Source organism: Phlebotomus papatasi, chromosome 1 (assembly GCF_024763615.1).
Source record: "Phlebotomus papatasi isolate M1 chromosome 1, Ppap_2.1, whole genome shotgun sequence".
NCBI classification, from domain to species: Eukaryota; Metazoa; Arthropoda; class Insecta; order Diptera; family Psychodidae; genus Phlebotomus; species Phlebotomus papatasi.
Genome location: NC_077222.1, coordinates 68,045,715 through 68,068,730, shown reverse-complemented (window position 1 = coordinate 68,068,730; position 23,016 = coordinate 68,045,715). Strand labels below are relative to the sequence as shown.

Sequence of the window (23,016 nt, the reverse complement as noted above, 5' to 3'; positions counted from 1 at the left end):
AGGAGTCCTGGAAATCTATAGGTCATATATGACCCAATCGTCCTTAAAGGTAAAAAAGCACAAAATTTTCCAGACGACTAGTTTACTTGTCGGCATCATCGCTATCTTCCGGGCATAATATGTGGATGATTTCGGGTTCATTGATTATGAATTTTTTTTCCATTTTTGAAGTCATGTACAATAATTAACTATTTATAATAATAATAATAATCAACTATTTTGCGCACACTTAAACAAAAACATGAAACAGTCTAACTTCAAATCCTCGAAAATCCACTAGACAAATTCGGTGTTTTTTTACCTTTAGGGACGATTGGGTCATACATGACCCATGAACATTATGAAGCTTTCCTGAAAATACCAATAAACTATAATTTTTACTTTGTTGAGAAATATTATGTATAGTTATTATAGTTTCTAGTCCCAAGAGGTTTTTGCTTTAAAAAATTAGAAATATTAAAAATATTAAAATTCAAGCACTAACGTGAAAATTTGAAAATTCGTTATTTTTTTATTTGATTTGATTGATTTGATAGCAAATAATAGCTGGAGATTTGCAAAAATATCCTAGATTCCTACATCTTTCTACTTTGTGATTATGTATACAAACATTAGAAAGAAATAACTTCAGGTAGTCAGGAAAAATTATTTTCTGTATGGGTCACGGGTGACCCAATCGTCCTTAAAGGGATAAAAATTAATCAAATCGAAAATTATTGCTTTGGTTAGCTAGAAATTACAAACAATATTATTTAATTATTATTATTATTATTATTTTATTATTTACTTGTTATATAAGCCAGATAGTTAGCCAGATGCTACAAGAAAAACGAAAGTAGAAAATGTGACCGACCAGGTAGGGGATTCTGTAACAGTATGACAATGTCATATGACAAATTTAAAATTTTTTGTGGTAAATTCGGAAAAATTCAGTTACTTAAACCTTAAACCTTCACAATGACGACAATGACCATTACATGCTCGTTAGACTTTAATGTTGTTCTTCCGGAATTCATCATGAAAATTTGTCATGACATTGTCATACTGTTACAGAATTCCCCTACAGATGCTCACTTGAATCCGAGTAGAACTTGATGATGAATATGATTTTGTAAGATGCATCGGATGATTCTGCCCCAAAAAATAATTTTCTGTGAAAACAGACAAAAAACATTCCTGCCCAATCTTTGAAATTTCCAAAGATTTTCATAATGTTTTTGATGTAAAAATAAAACAATCAAATTCACATTAAACATAAACATTTTTTGGCTAAACTTTGGTTGAATTTTTATGGTAAATGCAGCGGCATATACTGGAGATTCTTATCTTATCCTGGACTAAACAGACAACATCCGAGACTAGACTAGAGGAGCAAAAAACATTTGCGAAGATTTTAAGCCCAAACCTGGAAAGAAGATACAAAAAATAGTCATGAGAAGAACTTCAGGAACCTTTGAGTGCTATGAGTGATTTACCCTGAGGGTGAAATCCCAGCTTCCTGTGGCCAGAGCTGTTCCATCTGGAGACACTTGGAGGCATGACACCTTATTCTCATGTCCATAGAGCAAGCAGACGCGCTGAGCCTTGAGAGTGTCCCAGACATTGATGGTGTAGTCATTGTATCCAGCAAAAAGAAGCCTTCCACTAACCGAAAAATCCACAGAATTCACTCCAAAGATAATACTCTCCTTGGAATAGACAGCAACTTCCTTGTCAGCACGCATATCGAATAGACGGCACTGGAAGGGAATCGGTAGTAAATTCCAGGAATTGAGGAATGACAGAAAAATCAACTCACAGTGCTATCATCAGATCCAGTGGAGATAGCATCTCCACTTGGATGGAATTTGACGCTATTCACATCAGATTGATGCCCCTCGAACGATTGCACCACATTCCCTGACCTCATGTCCCAGATGAAAGCCATTTTATCGCAACTTCCAGACACAAAAGTATTCCCCGTCTCATTTGGCGCCAAATCAATGGACATCACATCCCCAGTGTGTCCATGGAAGCTCTGCAGCAATTGTCCTGATTCCACATCCCAGAGAGCGCATGTTGAATCCCCACTACCCGTCAGTATCTGCTGATCGGAGTTCGGAAAGATGCAGCAAGACATGTAACTTGTATGGGTTCCCACAGTTTTCTTCCTCCCCGAAATGTCTTCTTCAAGTGTTATTGGATAAACTGTAACTTTATTGTCAAGCCCTCCGCAAGCCACCAAGTTCCCAGATGGGGCATAAGCACAGGCCATTACCCAAGTCGTTGGCATTGTAACAGCATGTTCCTTATTAGTGGTAAAAGCATCCCAAACAATCAATTTCCCATCTTGGGATGAGGAAACAATCTTCCTCTTGTCCGGAGACCAATCCAGACATAGAACCTTTGCCTGGTGACCCTTTAGTACTCTCCTTGGCTTAATGTTCAAGTACGTGATCATTTCCAGGCGATCAGCAACCGTTGATACTGCAAAATTTCAAATTTTGGCGCGTGGATAAAAATTATCCGGGTTTCGTTAAGTTTAATATGGCGGAAAATCGATTTTTTTTCATTTACACAAAGACTCGGAAAATCACCAAATTTTGAGGAAAAATGTGAGAAAAATATCATAAATTTAGTTGAAAAATCTTTTTAAATAGCTTACATGATAAATCATTTAGTTTCTGGCGCTCTTCATCGAGTTTTGCCTTAAGGGATTCAGCTTCTTTTGTCAGTGAAGCAATTTTCTCACTGTTATTTGGGTGAAGGGATTGCTCAACGGCAATTTTTGCAGTTTTCTGCTCCTTCTGGTCTTTCTGCTCCATTTCACGTTACTTAATCACTTCACTGAAGAGAAAATCTAGCACAAAATTTGGGTTTTTCGAGAGAAAACAGCACTTAATGTTTTTCTTCACTCAATGAAAAACTTGACGAAAGTATCCCTATAAGATACTTGTCTACTGAATATGGCTCGAGTCCATGGGACAAATCTGAATGGAGAAGTGATATTTCCATGCATTGTCTTGTACTAAAAAAAAGTTTCCTTTTGTAATACAGTAGACTCTTCGATATCCAGCACTTCGATATCCGGGTGACAGCTGCCAAACACTGGCGGTTGATATATTCAAAATTATTTTCACTAACCATGAAGTTTGTCCAGAGTGAATTAAAGTATTATTAACATTGTATCGAAGTTTTTAATACATAATTTTTGTGATAAAAAATTGTGATAAAAAATGAAACATAAGCACACCATGAAAAAAATTCTCTTGTTCTTTGTCAGACAGAAAATAAATTCACACTGCACAAAATAGAAAAACCGTTGATCATTCAAAAAACCTAAATGTCATTTTGTCCCCCAGTCAGCCGGATATCGAAGAGTCTACTGTACACTCAGCTCTTCGTTATCCGGCACTTCGTTATCCGGGTGACAACTGCTAAACACTGGCGGTTGATGTATTCAAAATTATTTTTACTAAACATAGTTTCTCCAGAGTGAATTAAAGTATTATTACCATTGTTTCGAAGTTTTTAAAACATACAGTAGACTCTCTCTCAATTGGGAATATGGGGCAAAATGTCATCCGGTTTAGCGATTGAATTGAGCGTCAAAACCTTTGTAAATTCCACAAAAAGTGCTCAATTATAAAGAATCACGATAAAATAGGAAGAACTACAGCAAATTTGAGCGAATTAGCTTCATAATTAAGCGTGAAAATTGTCAACAAAATTTGTCACCCGATTGATAAAGAGCCGATTGAGTGAGAGTCTACTGTAATTGTGATTAGAAATGAAACATAAGCATACCATGAAGAAAATTCTCTTGTTCTTTGTCAGACAGAAAATAAATTCACATAGCACAAAATACAAAACCGTTGATTATTCAAAAAACCTAAATGTCATTTTGTCCTCCAGTCAGCCGGATAACGAAGAGTCGAGTGTAATCCTGTTTTCAAAATTCAAAGAGTAAAAAAATAAGAGCAATTTCCGAGGCAATTTCTCTCATTTTCATATTGCATTCCATGTTCTTATTTTGTCCTAAGACATTTCAGATATTTCCAACTGTTCCTCCACATTGGATAAAATTTTATTGGGATATCAGACATTCCTTGAAACGTCACTGAAAAAAAACTCAAGTGCCTCGAGATTTTTTTTTGTAAAGGACTAAAAACTATGAAATAATCCTTCTTCCACGTAGTTTAAAGTGCAAATAGTTAGTTAAGGAGTTGAAGAAAAAGTGAGTGAGTGAAGAGTGATTGCAGGTGTAGCGGAAGTGGTGGAAAAAGTGTCTGAAAATCGGCATGATTGTGGAATGCAGCAACTGAAGTATCGAGGGTGGGTGTCTGCATATCAGCGATTAATTCGCAATTAATGCAATTAAATTCATTTGTGACCACTTGAAATTGTGCTCAAGATCATTCACATTCGGTCTCACGTCCATTTAGCGCGGTTGCACAATTTTCGGGTGGAGAAAATCAGGTAAATCCGCGTTTGTGTGTTTGGCCTCAGTGATTCTGGGCTATTTTTAAAATCCGAATGTTCCCCCTTTTGCGCCTTTCCCCTGGCTTTCTCTGACTCTCTGCAACTCACTCCCCATTGACAGAGAGACTTCCGTTTTGAGCCAAAAATAAACCTCAAAGCCACAGGGCAACCTGTTTGTTTACACAGTTGCCACACATTCCAAAGGGGGAAGCTCTGGCTGAGAGAGATTTTGTGTCTTTAGGTTGGAATATGGTGGATATCCTGAAAATGCGCCCCTTCCGTCGAAAGAAGTCCAAGAAGCAACTCCCCGTGAAGGTGATCACATTCGATTCTGAGCTGGAATTCCATCTGGAACATCGAGCTACGGGGCAATTTCTCTTTGAATTGGTTTGTCAGACAATTGGTCTGCGGGAAACCTGGTACTTTGGGCTGCAGTATGAAGATTCCAAGGGTAATCTGTCGTGGCTGAAGATGGACAAAAAAGTCCTCGATCAGAGTGTCAATTTGTCCAATGAAGGTGGATGCGTCTTTATGTTCTATGCCAAATTTTTTCCCGAAAATGTCAATGAGGAACTTGTCCAGGAAATCACTCAGCACCTGTTCTTCCTCCAAGTGAAACAGGGCATCCTCTCCATGGACATTTACTGCCCACCCGAAGCTTCAGTTCTCCTTGCCTCGTACGCTGTCCAAGCCAAATACGGCGATTACGATGAGGAGAACTGCAAACCAGGCCTTCTGGCTAGTGAAAATCTTCTTCCACAGCGAGTCATTGATCAATATCAGATGACTCCGCGAATGTGGGAAGATCGTATCAAAATCTGGTACTCAGATCACAAGGGAATGTCCAGGGATGAGGCAGAGATGGAATATCTCAAAATTGCTCAGGATCTCGATATGTACGGAGTTAATTATTTCCCTATAACTGTGAGTCTCTAAAAGCTTCCTTCACCTACCCAAAAAAAAACCCCTTCTAATCCTGAAACCTTTGATCTTAGAATAAGAAAAACACCGAGCTCTGGCTCGGTGTGACAGCAATGGGACTGAATATCTACGAGAAGAATAACAAATTGCAGCCAAGGACAACGTTCCAATGGTCAGAAATCCGGCATATTGGCTTCGATGACAAGAAATTCACCATAAAACCAGTAGAAAATAAATCTCCCAATTTCATCTTCATCTCCCAGAAGCTCAGAATCAATAAATTGGTAAGGAATCCCCGGAATCCCGAAGGATTTTCTATCATTTCCAGGATGCTCATATCCTTCCTCTTTGAAAGATTCTCGATTTGTGCGTTGGGAATCATGATCTCTTCATGCGACGGAGGAAACCAGACACAATGGAGATTCAGCAGATGAAGGCTCAGGCCAAGGAAGAGAAGCAACGAAGACAAATTGAGCGCAATAAATTGTCTAGGGAAAAACAACTGAGGGAACAAGCAGAACGGGATAAGGCCAATTTAGAGCAGAGATTGATGCAACTCCAGGAAGAGATGCAGAATGCCAGTGAAGCTCTCGTGAGTCCTTGTCTTTCAAGGAAACTGCTTTTTTGAGCGGAATAAATTAATAATTTTGAGGCATTTCCAGAGACGCTCAGAGGAAGCGGCAGAGATTTATGCAGAAAAGAGTAGAGTGAATCAGGAGCAGATGATTCTGACAGAACACAAAGCGCACACTTTCAAGCAAGAGATGAATCGCTTAAGAGAGACAGCGCTCAAAACTGAGAAGGAGAAGGTAAGATCTTTGTGAAATTCCTTTGTTCTTTTACTATCAAAATTACAAAAGCTTTTTGCCTAATCACACTGAAGTGCTTGAAATCTGCTATTACCGCAGATGTAGATTAATTTCCAAGAAATTCTTGCAATTAAAAAAAAAACATTATCTCTTGTGGAATTTTGCACCTCGTGATTTCGAGGAATTTTTCGTACAATAAAAAACGTTCTTTGAATTATCCGTCCAAATAAATGAACTAAAGGTTTACGTTTTACAACTAGGAAAATTTATTAACTCTTTCCGGACCGCAGCATATGCTGCAAGCCAATTTCACCATTTTTTAATTAAAAATATCTAAGCTCAGGAATTAATTGAGGTCCTACAAAAAATATCTTACATTTGGACATCTTTATAGTTTGTAATCATCCACAAGAATAGGATTTTTATCAGTTCTGAATAATTAAAAAAACATTGTTTTTCACAGAACAACATTCATATGCTGCTTTGGGTACTCAGAGTCCCAAAAGAGACGAAAGAGTTAAAGTTGAAAGAAACATTGAATCTCTCAGGGTAAAAAAATGGGAAATTTTGAACAGAATCTGAATTTTAACTTTAAAATTTCAGTACTTTCACATGGGCAAAAGAAAAAGATCACGAAGAAGTAGGTCGTCTTTTTCTCTTGAGTCATCTGAAACGTTGGAAAAACATCCAAAATTCAATTTTAGATTCTGTTCAAAATTGCCCATTTATATTCTTTACGCTGAAATACTAACTATAAAATACCTGATCTTCAGGAAATGTTTCAAAGAATCAATATTTGCTACAATCTTGTATAGGTCTTTATCAATCGTATTTGTTCACAATGTGTGTAATATGGTGCTATTCCAATATAAAATAAACATTTTTTGCACTTCACCGCTGTTCTCAGATGCTTTTACATAATCGACTTTTCTTTGTGTTGATTCTTGTCACGACTGTTTCCCCGGTCCTCACCGTGTTCTAAAATCACCAAACAGTCGATAATGCAGAATCACTTGAAAACAGCAAAGCGCTATATATTCAGGAGACGGATTTCCACTTTACAGTTTTCATTGAAAAAGCGCACCTATAAAAAAGTCCTACAACCTTTTCTAAAACTATAGAAATAATATGTGAATACCGCTACTGGACCTACTGGCACTCTAACTGCGTTATCGATTTCATTGAAAGTAAATCAACGCAGCAAATGTTTTTATTTTCAATATTTATTTAAACAATATCGTGTTGCAACACAACATTAAGAAGAAACCTTGTAAATACACACAACAAAAATTCGAGATTGGGTCAAATCTTGGCTGTAACGATTAAGCAAACGTTTCAATTTTTGTGTATACAGTATTATTCCAAACATTCCAAATTAGGAAAAATAACTTTAGAAAATTTACTATTATCATAATGTATTGTTAAAAAATGGAATTTGTTGAGGAAGCTAATATAATATGATAATATTGAAGAAACACAATAGAAAAACGGTGCTTATATATTCAAACTCAACCCAAAACGTTTTCTTCACAAACACGTTTATATTTTAGTTTAAAGTTTCGGCTATAAGGATATGTGTCTCGGTTAGCCATCCAATTTTTGTGCATTATTTCTCTTTCATCTTTTCCAATTTTCAGATTTTGCTATTTCCATTTTATGATTATTCAGTTCTAGCGCTCTTAACCCTCTAACAGTGTTTTCTTTAATATGCGAAAAAAAGTTCTAAAACAATGTTTTCTAGGATAATTATAATCCAATATAGTCGAAAAAACCATCCATTCTTCATTATCTCTTTTAGTTTAGGTGCTAGGTGAAAAAATATAAAAATTTTTTGAAACTCTTTTTGCTTCTAAAATTCACATTTTTAGTTTTTTCAAATTTTTTAAATAAAATATACAAAGTAGAATGACATATCTTTCAGTAAAAAAATAAATTTATTATAGTCAGATAACTTTAAATAGATAGATAGATAGATAGATAGATAGATAATTTATTCATCACAATGTTTTAGAAGTACAAATTGTTGATCATGCGTGAGTATGTAGTTTTTTCTTTCTGCGGCCACCGCCGTCTTAGTGTTGATGACCAACCTCCAGAGTGAAAACGGTGGAAAACTCTTTCACAGGTTGTATATGCCAGTCATGAATCAACATGAATAAATAAATCATGGTGTGTACTAAACTCAAACATACATTTTACTCATTTAATGAGCAGAAAGAAAAGGCAAACAGAAGATGCTGCTCTGTACCATCCGTACTCTCTATTTACATTGTGAGAGAATTGAAAAATGGCTAGCTCTGACTGAGCTGTAAGCCATTAGTGGGCAAGGCCCTAAAGAAAAAAAATCGTTTGGTGCAGTAATTAACATAAAAAAAATAGATTAGCTTAAATTTATAATTTAGGAACAGACGATCCCATGAAATCCTTGAAAAAAAATTGAAATCTAAAATTTAAAGGAATTCTTAAAAATAAAAAAATAAATAAAATAAAATAAAAATTACGAGTGGCAGTGGCGCCAGTGTCTTTAACAAAATTAATTAATTAATAAATCCAAAAGTAAAGAATGAAATCGGTATTTTTATGGAAATTGGAAATGAGTTTTTTTGTACAAATATTTTTTGTTGCTTTTTCTCTGACCTGTCACACAAAACTGAGAATAGCAACAAAACGAAGAGTCAAAATGAGTTCAAACTTTCAAGAGATGTTTATAAGGCTATTACCGAGGACACTACAGCACTTTTAAATAAACCTTTATTGTCGCTGTAAATGTGATTTTTGTGAAGACCGCCTGAAGGCGGTCTTACCCGTTAGAGGGTTAAAAGCAGAATGTCTTTTAAAAGCATCCCAGGCTTTGCGAAATGCTCGAACTCACGAAATAGAGCCCTCTATGAATTACTTTTTCGCATTTTGGTGCTTACTGATCTACTAGAGATCAAATTCACTCATAAATCACAAAAGCATTTCAAAATCAAAAATTGATAAATAAGTGATCATTTTAGAATCTTCTGGCATGAGTTACAAGCATATGGACAAAAAATGTAAACACGAGACAGATAAGTAACTTGCGGATATTCAACCGATTCATTATACTGATTTCAAGACCAGTTAAACTTTGACTTTTGAAAATTCAAGATGGCGTTTTTTTTTGCGTCATAGGTATGTTTAGACAAAATATTCGCCTGGGCCAACTCCAAAACATATCCAAAAAAATCGTAGGGGTCGTTTTCGAGAAAAGCCCAAAAAACATGATTTTGGAGGGGATGGAAGATGAGGGAGAAAATAAAAATCATAATAATGTTCCTTGGGTCGACTTATCGGGGGGTCATCCGAAGATCCGAAGTTCATATCTATTACCGTTTCGCATCTAGATGGGTAATATAAGTTTACGGACAGAAAAAAAAAGAATATTTTAAATAAATTGGTCATTTACGGCTACTTAACCGATTTATTACCGATTGCGACTGATGTAATCGGGTTGGAAATGTCAAAATGGCGATTTTTTTAGGTCATAAAACTTAAACGTAGGTGGAGACACGTTGAGAAAAGTGGTCCTCGAGGGTGAAGGATGGAAATTTTGGAGACTGAGAAGATCGAGGTATTATATTGCTCTCTCTCTGCGGAGGTCGATCAATAAAATGAAAAAAAAAAATCATACGTGTTAGAAATCCCAAAATAAGCCGAGACACCATCCATGCAAGCTAGTTGTCTACACTGTTGTGAATGACTTTGTTTTGTTCCCGAATTTATGAGATATTTTTTACAAAAAAAAAATAAATAAATTGCATAGAAAAACGTTATTGGCATTTGTTAGAATAAAAAGAATTAATTAGTAGCAAAGCTGAGGACCGAGTTGATTGAGATTTTTTATAGGCTGTTTAGGATGTGTCTCAGCTAATTTTTTGTTCACTTTACCAGGGTGACTTGGAGAAGAGGATCAGGGACACGGAATTCTACGTGGCAAAATTGACTGAGGAGAAGGAGAAGCGTTCAGCAGAGGCGGACAAACTCAAGAAGGAGTTGATGTACGCCAGAGCAGCTGAACGCGATGCCACGCAGAAACTTCTATCATTCCTCAGCCGAAGTGTCAATCAAAGTTCCTCCGTTGAGCCATCTATCAGTGGCAGTGATGTCACTGAATCCCAGATCCTCGACGTTGAACTCTGCCACTATGACGTCATAGCGGGAGGGGACATGGAGGAGATTGACCGGGAAATAGAGAAGGAGCGGTAAGGGCACTCTGCTGCGCCTCAGAAAAAAAAAGAAAAATCGGGACTCATTACCCTGATTTGTTTGCAGTGTTGAATGCTTGGAGAAATCCAAGCAGGTTCAGCATCAACTGCGGGAGCTTCGGTCTGAGATTGAGCTGCTGAAAATTCAGGAGAATCAGTGCGTGCTGGACATCATAAATGCTGACCAGTTGCGCCAGGGTGAGACGAAGTACTCAACACTGAAGAAGCTCAAGTCCGGCTCCACAAAGTCCAGAGTGGCCTTCTTTGAGGAGCTGTGAGTGCTGGGGCTTTGATTTGGGGTGGGTAGAGAAATGCTCTCTGGTGCCTTTAATGTGCCTGTCCGTAACACTTTTTTTTGTACATTTTCTACAAAAGAAAAATGATTAACAGATAAAAAGTCTTCGATATAAATTATTTTTGTACCTACTCCACAAGAAAACACTCTTTAAAAAATGATAAAAAAAACAAACCTTTCCGAAAAAAAGCAAAATTCCTGCAATTCTTTTTTTTAGTAATAACCCACAAAAATAGAGTTTATTTTAGCGAAAAAAATATATGATACAATTTTAGATAAAAGTTGATTTGTGTAAAAAAAAATATTCTCTCTCATGGATTTCGTGTTGGAAGGGCGTGCGGAACAATGCACCGAGACTCGTGGCTCAGTTGAGGGCCTTAGCAGCATACCTGGGCAGAGTGAAGGCTGCCCGGTGGACGTCAGAGGTGTAGTAGCGCATCTGCATCTTTTCCAGCTCCTCGTCCGTGAACGTCACAGCCGGCTCTCGTAGATTTGTCGACTGCAAGACAAGCCAAAAAGTTTCAATAGAGCAATTCTTTCTGTGATATAAACGTGAAATTCTTTCTACATTTTGCATGATTTCTTTTAGGAATGTTGTTATTACAAATTTTATGGATATTTTTTTTTTCATACATCAAATTACGCACGCTTTCTTTATCACTGTTGTTTTTTTTCTGAAAGGTTTATTGGCTCTTTTTGTCTCGTAAACCCTCATTTAGTCCAGTGCACGATTCATTCACAACTGGATTTCATTTTTTGAGATAAGGTTTGTTAGCATGTCTGAATAAGATGTGATTCGGATTTTGGATGTCATTCATTTTTATCAGAAAAAATGATAGCCTCTGAGAGGAAACGAGAGTTTGAGAATCAGTCTCGAATAAACATATACTTAAATTCTCCCTTTTACTGCTCGAACTCAAAGAGAGAGAACGGTTATACAATCGATTTTTTTACTTGTCACCGTCCTGGAGGTTAAACAGTAGGAGATATGAACTTCAGGTCTTCTGTGACCCCCAACAAATAATAATAATAATCCAGACGTTTTCTTTCTTTTTCCCCCCAAACCCCCCGGAAACCATTTTTTTGAGTTTATCCCGAAACCGGTTTATTTTGGAGGTGGTCCAGGCGAACATTTCGTCCAAACGGTAAAAACATGCCTATGATCTAAAAAAATCACCAATTTCTGAAGGAAAAAGTTTACCCATTCAGTCAATGTACTAGAAATATTTGAGATAGAATGTTCATATTTTGGAATTAAATTCTTACAGAATAATAGATGATTTTTTTATCTCTTATAGTGTCTATACACTAGAAGCAATTCTCGTCAAAAATTGTCTTTTTTATAAAATTCTAACGTTTCTGCCTACACGATAGGGGAAATTTGGGATATTTTCTTTAAAAAGGCATTTTTTAAAGAGCCGTTCTCAAACACGCGTCTTAACGGTCACAGAATTTAAATTCTCTACATTAATTCAATAAAAACTCAATTGATTTAGATAGAGTAGCTATCTAAGAAAACAAATTGGCAACCAGAATTCAGATCAGGAAAGAGGATGGTCAATTTTAACAAATTCGATGGGATGTAGAATTTTCCATCCGCCATTTTGAGAAAAAAAATTTGCATTACTTTCCGCGAAGCGAGAAAAGAACAACAAAATGTATTTCCATCTCTGTCGGGCTATTTTTCCAAGTAATTGAAGGACTAAAGTAACTAAAAATCCATTTCCGACAGCAATGAGAATATCAATTGCCCAGGAATAAATCATTTAAAATCACTCAATTTGCGTATGATGTATAATACCATGGTAAGGAATGGGATAAACTGTGGAGGGTCTATTTTTCAAGCGATTTGGTTACATTTGGATTTTTTGAAAAGGTCTTGAAGTTTATAGTTAAGTTTTTCTTTAGTTGTCTGAGTCCTCGTTTTTCGTTTAAACCTCAATATCGAGGTTGAAAAACAATCTGAGAGAAAAGTTGCACATGTACGAAAATGTAGCTGAATAAATTCTCTATCAAACCCACAAATCAGGTTGTTAGGGACAGTCCTAGTTTTCGAGATATTTTTGATCAAAGTTGTTATAAAGTTCGATTTTCCCATGTTTTCTGACATTTATGAGACTACAGCGCCCCTGGTGTCAGTTGTACGAACTTCATCTGTTCAGAGGATTTATCGGGCATGTAAAGGAGACCAAATTATTCCATAGTGAGAAATAAATCGGTTCAGCAGAATCGGAGATATAGGAACCCAAGTATCAAAAAACGGTTTTGCCTAGATTCCAGGCGCAAAATTCAAATGAAATCAAAATGATAAGTATTTTCGTAAATCGTTTGACCCTAGCAATAGAAAAAATAGCTTGAGAACCCAGGGACAAAAAAAAGTTCAAAATTGTTGCACAGTGTTAATGAATCAGTTAAGTACCCGTGTAAATGATCAATCTTTTTTAAATATTCTTTTTTTCTGTCCGTAAACTTGATACCCATCTAAAGGCGAGACGGTAAGAGATACGAATTTCCGATCTTCGGGAGACCCCCCACAGGTTGACCCAAGGATTTTATTACCGTAGATGTGGGTGATTTTGTCCTCCGTCCAGGAGCACCGATTTAGTTCCGAAAAAAACCCTAAATACGCGTGGAGGTTCCTTTCTTGCTCCCTGTTTGGGAATGATCTTTACCAATTAGACATGGTAGATCGAATCAATACAATAAAGACCATCCCTAAGAGCTAGCATTAAAGAAAAGCTTATGAACAGTAAGGGGGCAGTCACCTGCCTTTACGGTATTATTTTTACAATTTTTATTATCCCCCACCCCCATCCATCCCTTTCAAAACAATGTTTTTTCTTGGTTTATTTCGAAAATGGCTTCTAAAATTTCTTTTATTTTTGGATATGTTTTAGAGGTGGTCCAGGTGAACATTTCGTTCAAACTCTCTAAATCTAAACTGTCATTTAAAATTCAGAAATCGTACAAAAACTGAACCACTGGATTCAGTTTCCTTTCCCATTCGCATTATCAATTTTATCGGATTATTGACGCTTAGGTAGAGTAATTGATAACTAACTGATAAACTGTGGACCATAAATCATCAGAGATAAATCAGTTCAGCAAATAAATCAATTTACTGCAAATGAGATTTTACGGTTTACAGTAGAGTCTCGCTATAGGCCATCGCTCTATAGTCCACAATTTATCGACCGTTGATTTCAAAACACTGATTTTAAGTTAGGTTATGCTTTTTAGTATGCGACATGCATAATTATTTTAATATTTTTGGAGGCCTTGTGGCTTGCATGGCTGGGGCCGTACAGCTTTAAAAGAAAAAAATATTTTTGGCAAACTTTATTAAGTAGTTGTGACAATTGTGATCCACATTGAAGAGAGCAAGGACAAGTACCACAATCGCAAAGAAAGTGGAAGCCGTCGAGCAATTTAAATACAGTAGAGTCTTCTAAATTCGAACGATCGGGGGGTATTTTTGACATTTCTCACCTCCCAAATTCGAACAATTTTTTCAAAACTAACGAAATTTGTGTGAGATTAAATTGTACTTTGAATCAAATTCTCGTACTTTCTTGCAAGTTTTTGTGGTAACATACTTCCTTTTAATTTTACACGACTATAATGTATGTAAACATTCAGGAAGAAGCACATAAATATGATTTTCATTCACCTAGAATACGGACCTTCTAACATAACCTCACAATTGACATTTTGAATCCAAACGGCGTTCGAATTTGAGAGATTCAGATTTGAGAGACTCTACTGTACTAAAAATCGTTGATAAGTTTAAAAAATTACATGGACTAGTGCGACCCAAGTGTCAAATTTGAAACCAAATATGGACTATAGCGAGACTCCACTGTACCTCTTTCCGGACCGCAGCATATGCTGCAAGCCAAATTTACAGTTTTTCAATCAAAAATATCTAGGGGAAACTGGGGCACCACCAAACAGGGGTACCACCAAACACTGCGATTTTTTAAGTAGGTATAAGATTTCAGAGAATGAGACTTACATGAAATCATAGATACTATAGGGATGCTTGTCCAGAGAAAAAATGATCCACATAGTTCAAGTAGTTTAGAAATAAGAAACTTTTTTCGCAAAATTGTGAGATTTTGATAATTTTAGTCATTTATATATCTACCTGGAAAATAAAACTGAAATAAGTTACATCAAATTTCACTACACCAGTACTTTCCTACATGTTTTGGGATAATATTTATGTATCTACTAAAGAAACTAATGTTCACATTTTTTTAAAAGAATATAAAATCCATCACAAAACAGAGTTTGGGGCACCAACAAACAGACAAATTTCTTACAATTGCAGATGTCGCGAGCGTAGCTTGAATGGCAAAATTTTTCCTCTTATCTTTTTTACTCTTCATCTCCCTCTTTGTTCGATTTCTGAAATTTATATCCATTCATGGGATTTTCATTCAAGACTCAGGAGAAATATAGTTTCAAGAACCCAATTTTGCATTAAATGATTCTTAATGATTCCTAAATGATTTTAATCAAGGATTGACGAATGATTTCTCGATTTTATTACAAATAATCAGAAGAGCGCGCAAAATTTGAACTTTATGTATAGTGTTTGCCACGATTTTAGTGGCGCTGCTTTCCAGTCGGAAGTCGAATGTTGTCAAAATGATGAAAAATCTATTGAAAAATATGTTCGATGTGCAGTGCTTTAGTTTTTAGCTATTTTGGTCACTCATTCTAAATTTTGCAGTGCTTTTTTGAGAATTATTTACATTTTCAATACCTTCTTTATAATTAAGAGTTGTGGTGAATGCCCAAAATAACTTCAATGTGTGAGAAAAACAGGTGTTTTTTGGTGCCCCAGAAAGTGTTTATTGGTACCCCGGGTGGTTGGAAAAAAGCGAAAAATGCATGGTGACCCAATTTTCCTTTTTACGGAAAATTGGAATGCTTCACATCATCCTTGTATACATTAATATGCAGCCTATACGTAAGACTATAACATGGGGTAAGCAACATTTTTCTAAAATTCACAGTTTTCTTAGGAAATTCAGTCAAAATCGGATCTTTCAAAAGTGTTTGGTGGTACTCCAGTTTCCCCTAAGCTCAGGAATTTTTTGAGGCCCTACAAAAATATCTTACATTTGAACATCCTTATAGTTTGTAATCATCCACAAGAATAGGATTTTTATCAATTCTGAATAATTAAAAATATTATTTTTCACAGAATATTCATATGCTGCTTTGGGTACTCAGAGTACCCAAAGAAGCATATGAATATTCTATGAAAAACAATGTTTTTTAATTATTCAGAACTGATATAAATCCGATTCTTGTGGATGATTAAAAACTATAGGGATGTCGAAATGTAAGATATTTTTTGTAGGACCTCAATTAATTTCTGAGCTTAGATATTTTTGATTAAAAAATGGTGAAATTGGCTTGAAGCATATGCTGCGGTCCGGAAAGAGTTAATGACTTAACTCTTTCCGGACCGCAGCATATGCTACAAGCCAATTTCACAATTTTTAATCAAAAATATCTAAGCTCAGGAATTAATTGAGGTCCTACAAAAAATATCTTACATTTGGACATCCTTATAGTTTCTAATCATCCACAAGAATAGGATTTTTATCAGTTCTGAATAATTAAAAAACATTGTTTTTCATAGAATATGCATATGCTTCTTTGGGTACTACAGTCCCAAAAGAGACGAAAGAGTTAATCGTTTTAAAAATCAGGAAGCAAAAAAAAACTAAAAATAAATGACTGATAATGCGTAATAAGCAATTATCTATTCACATAAAAGTTTTAAATTATTCTCTACTCTACGTTATACTACTCGTAAAATATTTAAATAAAAATATATCTACAAAATCTACAAATATAATTTTCATTTTTTGCCTGAAATCATTGCATTTTAAATGAATTACTGGCATTTTAAATTACTAAGAAACTCATAAAGAAGCAATTACATATGTTAGTCTGTTCAAACCAATGCACAGCAAAAAGTACTTAAGTTGTTTCTCTTATCAGTTTCCGAGCAGAGATTATCGTTGAGAAATTTACCAGAGCTACGTTGTCAAGAGTTCTTGGAAGTGATTGAGAAAATGATAATGACTAACCTCATTGAGGGAGCCGATGACGTAGCCAATCTGTCCACATGGATACGTTGGCACAGTCGAAATGGCATATCCGGCAACGGGAAATTGACTGCGACAGTGAGCAAGGGTGTCCTGCACCTGCTTCATCTCAGTCCAGTAGGTTCCACCCTGGGAACAGACAATTCCCCCGGGCCTCAGGGCTCGCTTCATGAGATTGAAGTAGGATTCCTGGAAGAGGCAGACAGCTGGGCCAACGGGATCACTGCTGTCCGTGATGATTACGTCAAATTCGCCCACGTGGTTCTTCATGAAGTCAAAGCCATCACCAATGGTGAGATTCAGCTTGGGCGACTGGAAGCCACAAGCCATGAAAGGGAGGAATTGCTTTGAAAGCTCAACCACACGATCATCAATCTCAACTTGATAGACTTCCTGCACAAGGGGATGTTTCACCACCTCCCTGGCAACTCCACCATCACCCCCACCAACAATTAGCACTTTCCGCGGTTCCGGATGGCAACAAAGTGGCAGGAAGGAGATCATCTCCTGGTAGGCAAATTCATCCCTTTCTGTGCACTGAATGATACCATCGAGCGTCAGAACGCGTCCATAGGACTCCCTGGAAGACAGACAAAGCTTTGATAGAGAATTTATGGGGCCTGGAAGTTTAGGATAAGACTCACGATTCGAAGATTTGGATATGTTGGAATTTGGACTTTTCCTCCCATAGCATCTTTTTCACTTTTAGCGACATGCACTGTCCCGGCCACAAGTCATTCACTTCGCAAAACCAATTTTTCATAGAGAGATCCATTGCTAGAGAATGTCACGGAGATTACTAAATCACAAGGTACAGCCACAAAATCAACAAACCCAAAAAGGTTGGGAACCACGTGTTAGCACGCTGACATGCAAGTTTAATGTGTTGTCAAATCGGGCAACACTTTCTATCATGCCAGTTTGCTTTTTGTTTGGGTGGGTGTTGGAGTCTTTTTTATATTGTTCCTCAGAGAGAGATGAAAAAATAGCAATAGAGTGTGAAAATTCGTGATTTATCTCTCTATTTCTTGCCAATGTGATACTCTTGCCCGCCGTTGACAAATTCAGTCCAAAAGTCCAAAGGAAATTGTCCAACTCAGCACCGATAGAGCGAAGATATGGTGAGTCATTCTCTTGATCACTCTCTCTGGGGGGTCTAATTGACAATTTCCTTGGTTTTTGTAGGCCGATAAACTGTGTGACATCAGTCCAGAAGTCAGGGAGGAACTGAAAAAATTCAGATTCCGCAAGAGTACAACGAATTCAGCGCTGATCCTGAAAATTGATCGAGAGAAGCAATTGGTGATCCTTGAGGATCAACTGGATGATGTATCAGTGGAGGATCTTCAGGAGCAACTGCCTGGTCATCAGCCACGCTATGTAATCTACAGTTACCGAATGGAGCACGAAGACAAGAGGATTTCCTTCCCAATGTGCTTCATTTTCTATACACCACGGGACAGCCAAATGGAACTCCAGATGCTGTACGCTGGCACCAAGGTGGCCCTCCAGCGTGAAGCTGATCTCACAAGAGTGTATGAGGTGAGGGAATTGGATGATTTCACGGATGAATGGCTGAGAGAGAAGCTAAAGTGAATTGAGAGAGCTCACACAAAAGACAAAGAACCATGAAAGCATTGCCAAATTTCCTAATGTATTCGAGGCTTTTATGCCCCAAATCCCATTTTTTCATCTAAACGACGAGTATTGTGTATCTCTTGAGATGATATTTCCCATTAAAATCGTCGTTAGACTGGAAAATTGTTTGTGTTTATTTCAATAAACAAACAGGGAGAGGCCAAACGGAAAATTTTCCATCCGGAACAGCTGATTTTGGGTTTATCGGGCAATACTATTGTCAAAAACACGTGTTATTCGTGCTGAGTTTGTTTACATTTAATCTACACGGTTTTCTGCTTATTTTCCTGCGAAATCCTAAAAGAAAGCTAGAGAATTTACGGAAGATGATCTCTAGGAATTCTAAACAATCCAGTTACACAGAGAAAAATCGTGTATTTGTTGGAAGTCAAGTTGGAGCTCTCAAAGGTAAGAATTCTAACCTCACATTTTAATTATATCCAAAAAAATCAATTATTTTGAAAAATAATTAACATTTCAGAGTATGATCTGACTAGTGAGACACCCTACAAGCCAGTCAATCTTCAGAAAATCTCAGACTTAGAGCCAGGACAGGGAATAACGACACTTCGTTGGGGCAATGAGGAGGAGACTGAAATCCTTCTGGGAAGAAATGACAGCGTTATACAAGTTTATGATTTACCCAAGAACACCTTCACCCTGTGTAAAAGCATCCCTGAAGGAGCTGTCGTTGGAGTTTGTCGGGTTGATGGAAAAATCATTGGAGCTGCGAAATCTGGACAGATCCATATTTTGGGTAATGGGAAGGAGATCCAGACCCTAATAGCCGGGACAGATATCTCCCGGATGCGACAGTGTAAGCACAATCAAAGTCTCCTAGCCACTGGAGGCAAGGACAGAAAGAATAATCTCAAAGTGTGGAATATTGAGCAAGAAACTCCGATTTTCTCATCGAAAAATGTTCCCCACGACAGTCTTCAGCTCGAAGTTCCCGTTTGGGATTCAGACATTGGTTTCTTGGACTGCAATAACCTCGTCACTGCATCGAGATATGGATATATCCGAACGTATGACATCCGGAAGCAGAGACGTCCAGTTCATCAATTTGTGCCGAAGGACAAGGAGCCCATGGCTTTCACTTGCCTGAAGACTCACGAGAATATCGTCTACGTGGGCCTAACAACCGGTGGGATTCGTGCATTTGACACAAGAAGCCTGAAATTCCCAATTCACACGTACAAAGGTTCAATTGGAAGCATCACAGACTTGACATTAGACAAAACAGGCAAATTTCTGTGTTCAACTTCCTTGGAACGCTACGTGAGGATTCACTCAACAATCGACAACACAATCCTCTATCAGTGCTACGTGAAGACAAAACCCTCTCAAGTCCTCATTAAAACCGCCGAAGAGACAACAAATGGTACGACCAGTGTAACAAATGAAGAGGCATCAGAAGACCTCCAAGAATCCAAAAAAATGGCTCAAGAAATCCCATCAGACGAGGAGGAAGAGGATGAAATTGTAACAGAGTATTTTCATGATGATAAACCAGATAAACTCTTGAAGAGACTCAAGCGGAAAAGAAAATTCAGCAATTAATTTTCCGAAGAGAATTTTTTCTTTTATTTTATTTTTCTTTTAAATAAAATGTTCCATTACATTGAAACTTTCACTGTTTGACTTTCTATAAAGTTATGGAGATTTTTTTTTAAATGGATGCAATTTACACGATATACAAGTTCACTCAGGAAAATAAAATGAATAAAATGGTTTTTGAAATTTTTCGAGAGACTTAAAATTTCTCTCTGATATGATGGAAAAACAAATTGCAAGAGCGATGGGAAAAAGAGGTAGAATCTCGTGCACGACATTTGTGCCATTCTTAGCGCAAATCCCAAATTTAAAAAAAATGTTTTGAGATTTCAAAACTAGGTTTTTTTACGAATTAGAATTTATAGATTATGCTGTTTATACTTGATTTTGTTGATCTTGGACTTGGATGTAATTAAAATTTAGAAAAAAATCAAAAATTCATAAAATGCATATGCATCATGCTTTAACGTTTCGGAATCGCAACATATGCAGCAAGCCAATTTGACAATTTTTTGATCAAAACTATCTTAGCTTAGGATTTAATCGAAGTTCAACGAGAATTGGTTTTTATTCCTCTCTTTATAATGCAAAAGAAATTAAAAAAAAAAACATGGAACATAAATTGAATGAGCAAAATAAATAAAAGTAAATGTTGTAGGGGAGGGTAGGGCAGTTCATGAACTTTAATTCAAATCTCATTTACTAAACGATAGCGAAGTTATGGTCAAATGAAGTCCCATTAGTTTGTCCTGGGTATTGGCTATCTGAAATGATACAGGACAATTCCTAGATGATTTTATTATCCCTAAAACGTGTATTTCCGAAAGTAATCTATATAGTAAAGTAAACTATATCCTACCCTTTCCTTTTGATGTTTATCTGATGGACTATTTTGAGAAAAAAATGGCAAAGCGTCCTAGCTCTGCGGAGTGCTCGAACTCACGATATCCACGAGATAGACCTCTTCATGAATTCTATTTTTCACATAATTTTTGTCTCCAGGACAGCTGATTATCGATTTAAACTGGGGTGGGATAATAACTCTTCCATAATATCGAATCGATAATATCGATAAATCTGTATCTACGATGTTTAGTTTAGTGAATAACGGATTTAAAACATTACCATACCATTTATTGTATCATTCTGAAAAGAATGTGACTGTTGAAAATTATTTATATTAGCTACAAAAACTACAGCTATCCTTTCAATTTTTCAGAATCTAGTCGATTGCCGAAAAAAAAGTTATCATGTCACCCCTAGTTCATAAATTACCCGAAAATCATCTCATTGGAAATTTGACAATTTATCCTTTCACTACCAATTAAAACCAATGCAGCTGATTGACAATTTTAAGACCTTTCCAAAAAATCCAAATTCAAGCAAATCGGTTGAAAAATGAACCTCTCAGAGAGTCATTAAACTTTGATTTTCGAAAATTCAATGCCAAAATTTTTTTCAGTCATAACTATTTATGGGCGAAATGATCACCTAGGACCTAGGCTATTCCCAAAACCTATCCAAAAAAAAAAGAAATCGTAAGAGCCCTTTTCAAACACGATCCCAGCTTTCCCATAAGCACATGGGAGATCTTTGCCTCCAGAAACAGTGACCTTTCATACTCCATTATTAAATATAAAATTTATAGAGGAGGGCGGGATAGTTCCATGCATCTGAAAAATTTTTCATGACTCATTTGCCAAGCATTTATGAACTATATTCAAGCTAATTTAAGTTCAATTAGTTTCTCTTTAACATTGGATATTTGAAAATATACAGGGGGTATCGGAACTGTGCATATCGGGATTATGGATAAGTGGGAATATATAAACATATATATGTATCTTTGCCTACCACTAGGAGCGAGTTTATGAAATAATTTTTGAAATACCCCTAAATGTAGGGCAATTTTTTAAGATGGTGAATTTGAAATGAACTTCTTATGAACCGTTGGCGCTGAAAATAGCCCGAGAAATTGGCGTTAACTATAATTTGCATATTTTACGGCGTTTCTGTAACTTATTCGAAAGAAAAATTTTCTGTATGCATATAGCTATTTCGTGGGATTTTCTTCGGTCCCGAAAATATGTGTAATCACGGGACCCACAGTACAAGTCGTATTTCCCAGATATCATTTTTTTCCACAAAATTTTATATTTTCGAAAGTAGTGTTTTCGAAATTTGTAATGCAAAAGTCATTTTGTGATCAAATAAGATGTCAAATGTCATCAAATAAGATAATAAAGTCAGAATTATGTAAAAAGTTTTTTTTTTTTAATCAGAACACTTGTGTAATAAGGGTTCTGCCCGCTTTACCGCTCAACAAATTGCATAGTCCTTGCAACATTCTGCATTATTCTGCTGCTTCTTTGTCTATTGCGAGTTTTCCATGACTTTCAGTGTTATAATAAATTTTTGGCAGTATCCAAGGAAAAAGTGTCTTAAATTCTGAACTAAATAATGAAACATTTGTGTCTTTAACCCTTTAAGGACGATTGGGTCACCTGTGACCAAAAATGAAACTTTTCCCACAGCCTTCTAAAGTTGCATTTTGTTCTAAAAAGTTAGAAAAAATGAATTTTTCTGACCTTCAATTTTTGATCTTCTCGTTCTTAAAGGGTTAAGCTGAAATATCTAGATGTAGAGGGAAAACCAGAATCTTCAAGATTGTTTCTCTTCGAATTCAACATCAAGACTACTAGCGTCCTGTACATCTCGTATGAAGTATTTTGAATAACTTAAAAAATATCCAAAAAAATTAAGCAGAGTAGAGGGAGGTGAGCCTAAATTAGTATATGATTTTTTCGCCTTTTTATAAGTGAATCTGGTCCTTAGGGGAAACTGGGGCAGGTAAACGCGGGGTAGCAGTAAACACTGAATTTTTTTTTAATTAGATATTAGAGGCTTCATAAGACGAGAACTATATGAATTGATAGATAAAATAGGGGTTTTTGTCTACTGAAGAAATGGCTGAC

General features: G+C 36.4%; 5 protein-coding genes across 7 annotated transcripts; 3 read left to right on the top strand and 2 right to left on the bottom strand.

The window, feature by feature from the left end:
- Window positions 1–1,242: 1,242 nt before the first annotated feature.
- LOC129798414 (guanine nucleotide-binding protein subunit beta-5) lies at window positions 1,243–2,921 on the bottom strand. Of its 2 annotated transcripts, XM_055841567.1 has the most exons (4): window positions 2,645–2,921; window positions 1,799–2,466; window positions 1,476–1,739; window positions 1,243–1,405 (listed from the first exon to the last, which is right to left on the bottom strand). In XM_055841567.1, exons 1-4 carry the CDS (start codon window positions 2,802–2,804, stop codon window positions 1,394–1,396), a joined length of 1,104 nt encoding a protein of 367 aa, XP_055697542.1. In that variant the 5' UTR covers window positions 2,805–2,921; the 3' UTR covers window positions 1,243–1,393. The 2 variants fall into 2 exon arrangements, with proteins under 2 accessions (XP_055697542.1, XP_055697534.1); XM_055841559.1 differs by having other exon boundaries at window positions 1,243–1,739.
- Window positions 2,922–4,077: 1,156 nt separating this feature from the next.
- LOC129798365 (moesin/ezrin/radixin homolog 2) lies at window positions 4,078–10,996 on the top strand. 2 transcript variants are annotated; one of them, XM_055841493.1, is made up of 7 exons: window positions 4,078–4,314; window positions 4,425–4,458; window positions 4,648–5,385; window positions 5,457–5,666; window positions 5,738–5,974; window positions 6,045–6,191; window positions 10,107–10,996. In XM_055841493.1, the coding sequence occupies exons 1-7, from the start codon at window positions 4,292–4,294 to the stop codon at window positions 10,419–10,421; spliced, it is 1,704 nt and encodes a 567-aa protein (XP_055697468.1). In that variant the 5' UTR covers window positions 4,078–4,291; the 3' UTR covers window positions 10,422–10,996. The 2 variants fall into 2 exon arrangements, with proteins under 2 accessions (XP_055697468.1, XP_055697462.1); XM_055841487.1 differs by having other exon boundaries at window positions 4,078–4,458; window positions 4,703–5,385; window positions 10,107–10,417; window positions 10,488–10,996.
- Window positions 10,997–11,079: 83 nt separating this feature from the next.
- LOC129798400 (spermidine synthase) lies at window positions 11,080–17,621 on the bottom strand. Its single transcript, XM_055841533.1, has 3 exons — window positions 17,491–17,621; window positions 16,829–17,426; window positions 11,080–11,214 (listed from the first exon to the last, which is right to left on the bottom strand). The coding sequence occupies exons 1-3, from the start codon at window positions 17,619–17,621 to the stop codon at window positions 11,080–11,082; spliced, it is 864 nt and encodes a 287-aa protein (XP_055697508.1).
- Window positions 17,622–17,806: 185 nt separating this feature from the next.
- LOC129798405 (glia maturation factor gamma) lies at window positions 17,807–18,456 on the top strand. Its single transcript, XM_055841547.1, has 2 exons — window positions 17,807–17,967; window positions 18,032–18,456. Exons 1-2 carry the CDS (start codon window positions 17,965–17,967, stop codon window positions 18,440–18,442), a joined length of 414 nt encoding a protein of 137 aa, XP_055697522.1. The 5' UTR covers window positions 17,807–17,964; the 3' UTR covers window positions 18,443–18,456.
- A 185-nt stretch (window positions 18,457–18,641) lies between these two features.
- On the top strand, window positions 18,642–20,114 carry LOC129798378 (WD repeat-containing protein 74). The gene is made up of 2 exons (XM_055841508.1): window positions 18,642–18,892; window positions 18,966–20,114. Exons 1-2 carry the CDS (start codon window positions 18,811–18,813, stop codon window positions 20,045–20,047), a joined length of 1,164 nt encoding a protein of 387 aa, XP_055697483.1. The 5' UTR covers window positions 18,642–18,810; the 3' UTR covers window positions 20,048–20,114.
- Window positions 20,115–23,016: the final 2,902 nt, after the last annotated feature.

What these genes read in the sequence shown, in the direction of transcription:
- LOC129798414 (XM_055841559.1), bottom strand. Translation starts at nt 2,804, where the DNA reads ATGGAGCAGAAAGACCAGAAGGAGCAGAAAACTGCAAAAATTGCCGTT. An exon ending in GAAACTAAATGATTTATCAT is followed by an intron (nt 2,467 to 2,644) that starts GTAAGCTATTTA and finishes GAAATTTTGCAG; the next exon opens with TATCAACGGTTGCTGATCGC. An exon ending in CTGGATCTGATGATAGCACT is followed by an intron (nt 1,740 to 1,798) that starts GTGAGTTGATTT and finishes ATTCCCTTCCAG; the next exon opens with TGCCGTCTATTCGATATGCG.
- LOC129798365 (XM_055841487.1), top strand. Translation starts at nt 4,711, where the DNA reads ATGGTGGATATCCTGAAAATGCGCCCCTTCCGTCGAAAGAAGTCCAAG. An exon ending in TTAATTATTTCCCTATAACT is followed by an intron (nt 5,386 to 5,456) that starts GTGAGTCTCTAA and finishes CTTTGATCTTAG; the next exon opens with AATAAGAAAAACACCGAGCT. An exon ending in CGGGAAATAGAGAAGGAGCG is followed by an intron (nt 10,418 to 10,487) that starts GTAAGGGCACTC and finishes ATTTGTTTGCAG; the next exon opens with TGTTGAATGCTTGGAGAAAT.
- LOC129798400 (XM_055841533.1), bottom strand. Translation starts at nt 17,621, where the DNA reads ATGGATCTCTCTATGAAAAATTGGTTTTGCGAAGTGAATGACTTGTGG. An exon ending in CATATCCAAATCTTCGAATC is followed by an intron (nt 17,427 to 17,490) that starts GTGAGTCTTATC and finishes TCTGTCTTCCAG; the next exon opens with GGAGTCCTATGGACGCGTTC. An exon ending in TCATCGGCTCCCTCAATGAG is followed by an intron (nt 11,215 to 16,828) that starts GTTAGTCATTAT and finishes CTTGTCTTGCAG; the next exon opens with TCGACAAATCTACGAGAGCC.
- LOC129798378 (XM_055841508.1), top strand. Translation starts at nt 18,811, where the DNA reads ATGATCTCTAGGAATTCTAAACAATCCAGTTACACAGAGAAAAATCGT. An exon ending in TCAAGTTGGAGCTCTCAAAG is followed by an intron (nt 18,893 to 18,965) that starts GTAAGAATTCTA and finishes TTAACATTTCAG; the next exon opens with AGTATGATCTGACTAGTGAG.